At 34.3% G+C, this 5,267-nt stretch overlaps 1 protein-coding gene across 1 annotated transcript in view; it reads right to left on the bottom strand.

Annotated features, from left to right (window-relative positions):
• The window catches only part of MAP3K1 (mitogen-activated protein kinase kinase kinase 1, E3 ubiquitin protein ligase), a 21,027-nt gene that overhangs the window by 11,280 nt on the left and 4,480 nt on the right, over positions 1 to 5,267 (bottom strand). The window contains exons 5-9 of the mRNA XM_010292193.1: positions 4,983 to 5,131; positions 2,416 to 2,537; positions 1,553 to 1,634; positions 1,244 to 1,421; positions 170 to 460 (exon numbers count right to left, since the gene is read on the bottom strand). Coding sequence (XP_010290495.1) covers positions 170 to 460; positions 1,244 to 1,421; positions 1,553 to 1,634; positions 2,416 to 2,537; positions 4,983 to 5,131 — 822 coding nt within the window. The remainder of the gene's footprint in view (positions 1 to 169; positions 461 to 1,243; positions 1,422 to 1,552; positions 1,635 to 2,415; positions 2,538 to 4,982; positions 5,132 to 5,267) is intronic.

Raw genomic sequence — 5,267 nt, 5'->3', positions numbered from 1 at the left:
CTGCTGAATATTTTGTTCATCCCACTTTCAGATAACAGTTAAAAGTTAGGTTATCAGTGGTACTCAACAACAATTAGTAGGATTCCTGATTTCTTATATCTCCTCCCTTTCCCTCCCCTTCAAAGTAACTTTGAAATTACTAGAATACAACAAGTAAACAACTACTTACTAAAGCAGCAACATACACTTTGTAGACAGGGTCAGCACAGACCATGGACAGCACACTGCAGCAGGATTCCACCACCACATCTCCTGAGATACTGGTCTGAGATGACCCACTAGCTGCTCCCAGAGCTCCAGCACTTGTGTTGTTTCCATTGCTGCTTCCAGAATTTCCAGTGCCTTCACCATTAGCCAGTAATAGAGCACCACTAACATCATGGGAAAGACGTCTAAGTGCCATCTCTCGTATATTCCAGTTTCGAGAAAACAAGCAGCCAACTAACTCCATTCCAAATACCTGCCAAGGAAAAGGCAACATTACAGGAGTCAAACTGAGTAATACTGCAACTTAAGTATCTGAGAAGAGTGATCAAAAAGAGCAAAGAAATGTTTCTGGTGAAAAAATCACCTTAAGACGACTGACAGCAAAAATGTGTCAGAAGGTACAGAGTCTTAAAAAAAAGAGTCTGTGAAAGAAATGAAACATCATAAATGATAAGACATCAGTTCTCCAAAAACTCTGTTAAGAGAAGTGGGAGGATGACCGTATGGATGGTTTCACTCACTTTGAATTTTAATTATTCAGTATGGAGTTTGTTTCTAGACATTTATATAAACAACCCTGAAACCAAGGTCCAAGTATACCAGACAAAAATTACAGCAGAAACACAGGCAATACAAGTTCTCCCACTTTTAAGTGTGTGAACCTGCTCAGCTGAACCTGCCTCTAGACTCCAGAGGTCATTCAGCTCCTGCAACACAACTTGGGTAACAGTAAGTTCCAACTTTGTATTTATGCTAAACTTGCACAACCAAAGCTAGAGTTAAGAATAGTACATTTGATTACATGGACCTTTAATACGAGGCCTGAGATGAAGTCCAAAATTGAAATCACAGTTAAAACAAAACTGGAAATCCTTCTCTTCTGATGCAAGTTAAATGTAATTCTTTCCAATAATAATCAACCATAAAGCTGATGGGGATTCAGAATAAATTTCTGAATTGTTGATCTGACAAATCTAGCAAAACCGTTCAAAAACAGGTTTTGCATTTAGAAGCTTCTTTTACAAAGTAAGATTACCTGAATCCATGGCTCAGCTAAATCCTTATACGTAGAAGGGATCTGCTGGACCCCATAATGAGTAAGGTTAAAATGGCTATCTTGGGTTCTTCTCTGTGATCCTGATGTAGATTGCTGCTGAGTTTGCTGCTGAACCACACGGAGAACAGAAGAATCCACAGGGCTTGGCAATTCATGACTACAGATTAACAACAAATAACATGGATTAACAAATGAAACATTTACTGAAGTAAATACTTTATCATATTTAGGAACATCAACTAAGGATCCAGAAACAAATAGTTGGTTATACACAGACTGAATCCTTACCTATAGAAATCATGAGATCTCCACTTAGATCTACAAAGAGGACAGATAAGTGGCTCTCTGTTTCTTCTGCATTCTTCTGCCCCTGGAACACAGCAACAGGATAATAGGTACTGCAATTTTAGAGTGTATAAAACCAGAAGATTACTATTTCTAGGTTTTACTGAAGAACATTAGTTTCAGGATAAACACTTCTGAACAGAGCCATTTGCAGCAGCCTGATAAATATGGGTATTTAAGCATTTTTTGCATGCAGAAACGCTTCAGTTTAACACTACAATTAAAATTAGTATTAAAAGTTATGAATTGAAATGCAGTTCCTTTTGTACCTCAAACATAGGTAATATATTTGATAAAGTATTAAAATATGGGAGATTAAATTTTATTTGTTGAAGTAAACTATAATTATTTATATGCTTTATTTAATGTAGTATTTAAGCATACTCTGTCATTCACTATAATAATCCTAGTTAATAGTAGATGACTTTCCTGCATTCTAATGACCAGTCACAGTGGGCTAAAAGTCTGTTCTTAACCTTGCTGTAATTGGACATAATCTTTTCACTCAGGTAAAAGAGGAGCAAACCTCTAGGCCTGTAGGTAACTGCTTTCTCAAAGCATCAAATTACAAACTTGATTTGTGAATAACCGATAAAATAAGGCATATCAATAGTACCCAAATGATACCAAACTCTCACAAAGAGCTACCATTCATCACTTAAAACCAGGTTTCCCTTTTTTTCTTTTCTTTTTTTTTTTTTTTAACTTCTAAAACAAACAAAAAACCCAATAGAAATGCACTAAGTTATAATACTTTTGTATATTTAGAGTCACCAGAACTTAAAAAGACAAAGATGACACCGTACATATTGACATGCAGTGGTGGTGTAATTTGTTCCTGCAGCCATCTTCACACACAGTTAGGCTCTCTTCATCCAGCATGCCTAACAAGCAAATGGGGCACATCTGTTCTTCTTCATCCTTCATACTATAAAAACAGATATTCACGATTGTAAAAGTGGCATATCAGAATTCAGAACAGGCTTTAACAGTGAAAAAAGATTTACCTTCCAGTTTATTACAGTTATTTCTGAGTAACTATAGGCTATGCATGAATCATTCTCCTAAACCTTGGTCTGAATAAATAAGCAACCAAGTTTTTAGAAGCAGTGAGTACAAGACAACACTTTATTGAAATTAAAAGGAAAGTCACAAAATGCATGACATCTTCTCAAACTAGGTCAGATACCAATTAGAGATTGAAAGGCCCAGCCTTGGGCACTTACATTTTTTTTCCCCAAGGCTTCTTTAAACAAACCAACATTTGCTTTTTTACTTGTAATTTGGTTTTGAAAAAGAAAGAAATTTTCATATTTTGAAAGCTACCCACATTTTTTTCCATGACACTGCTTTCAGAGTACTGAGTCATAAGGTAGTCTTTAGCCCGTTACAGGAAACTAACTACTATTTGATGAACATATATAAAACTCAAAAGATTAACAGAAGATAACAGCCACTCAAGAATTTTCTGCCAGTAACAGAAATGAGATGCAATAGATTCACATGCACACTAACATAGCTACATGTCATATGTACATTTAAAAAAAATATCTTCCGTTTTACATGTTGCTTCCATTTTATTTATCGCACCTTAATTTTTAAATGGATATAACCAGATTTCACCAGAAAAATTACTCTGAACTTAAACAACAGGTAGTGAAAAACATGGATTTTAATCTTCTGCATTATTTAAATTGCAAAACCCTTACTATTCATAGCAAGTTATAGTTGGTGTTTGTCTAAAAGTTTGCAGGAACCCTGTATTTGTTCATAAATTTATTTATTTAAAAAATAAAATTAATTTGTATATACATTATTTCTATACACATATATTCACTTCTATTTCCTTGTAAATGGTTGACACTATTTTTTCCTTGAAAAATGCACAAAAATAAGCTTACAGTGAAAAATGTATTTCCACACCATGTATAGAAACACAAGTACTAATTTAAATTTAATTTTACTTTTGAAGAATTAGTAGTGAACTAAAAATAATTGCCAGTCACAGTAATTACTAGAACCAAGTAAACTTTTATCTCAAATCTGATGCTCAGTGTTCTCCAATACTTATATCATGCAAGACTAGACTTGCACAATACACCAACTTATCCCAACGAACCAGTAATGCCAGGAAGTAACCATCAGGCACACTGGCAAACAACTGAAAAAAATCTTTCATCCTGTTAAAAACAAGAACTAAAGCAGTGAAGTTCACAATCCAGTGAAGCCTAGTCTATGGAAAAAAAAAAAAATTTCCTGCACAAGGTACCTACATTAAAGAAACTCGCTTGCCAGTGAAGTAGTTCCAGAGTAGATGATGTGTTTAACTGCTTTGTTTATGCAACTTATTTACAGTGACACCATTTGGAAAAATAAGTAAAAGATGACCTTCAAGGTCGCTTACAATCCAAAGATTCTATGATTCTGTAATGGGACATTAAGATCACAATCTGCACATCAGAATTACAAACCTGTCTGAATATATTCTCTAACTTACTCATCATGCTTATTATCACAAAGCAACATATCAAGGTACTCCTTAAATTAGGTTTCATTTTACACAAAAGAAAGCCTCAGTTTAGGTTGTCTTCTGTGGTTTGGCCTCTGTAGAGGATGTCTAGTTCACCCACTAACACATGCAGAAGTCATTTGTTTAAGAAATTAACCAATATCTTTTCAAAATCAAGGAAAAGTACATGCAAAAGCACTTAAGCAGTAGTCATCAGGGGAAAAAAAAATAAAAGGAATCAAACATCACTTAAGATTGGTAAATAAGACACTGTTTAATATTGCATAAACTATAAAAATCATAATCGTTTACTAGCTCCCTTAAAATAATTACCCATTTTACATTAAATGCTTTTAAAAATATATGCTTCCTTATGTTTTTATACATATTTTTATATATGTTTACACAGAGTGCATTCACCCCAAAATTTTTCAGTATATTGTCATAGGCATAAGCACTTCTCTGAAGTGGGACAAGAGAAGAAGAGAGTCATGTTTTTTCACTTGTCAACATTTGCACAAGTGCTGTATTTCAACAAATGCACAGAAATAGGTTTCCAGAGTTAATATATGCTTCAGTCTTGCACTTACATTTCAAAAGTTTGCTCCCCAAATTCATAAAAGGTCAAAAAAATTATTTTCACAACTCTACTTAACATTTTTCAAACAGAAGTTAAAAAGCATATAGGCCCACTTGGTTTCACGGTGACTAATGTATGCTTGACTTGATTGTTTGCAAATACAGACTTAATGTGGCTTGAAATGAAAGCAGCTTTGAACAAAAAGAATGTAGGTGATTCTGAACCTTCAAAATTAGAAGAAAACTGCAGAATAAAGCTTTTAATTCCTTTAGGAAAATACTAACCTGTTTTCTGAACTAGATGTAGAAGTACTAGATGATGACAATGTATGAGAATTTGACATGCGTGAGACAAACTTCTGGATGGTGTTACGAGATGGAGCTTTGATCCTTGAGCTACGCCTACTGTGATATTTCTGGAACAAACTCTCAACCTAACATCAGAAAAAGATAGCAACAGTCGTATTTATGCTATGAATAGCTTGTAATTAAAAGTAGTATTACGGAAGCTTAACTACTGCTAAAGAAGATCTATTCACCTTCACAATAATGCATTAGCAGTAGCAGCAG

This window comes from Phaethon lepturus, unplaced genomic scaffold (genome assembly GCF_000687285.1).
Source record: "Phaethon lepturus isolate BGI_N335 unplaced genomic scaffold, ASM68728v1 scaffold10908, whole genome shotgun sequence".
Lineage (NCBI taxonomy): Eukaryota > Metazoa > Chordata > Aves > Phaethontiformes > Phaethontidae > Phaethon > Phaethon lepturus.
The sequence above is the reverse complement of the archived record's forward strand: the minus strand, read 5'-3'. Positions and strand labels throughout refer to the sequence as shown.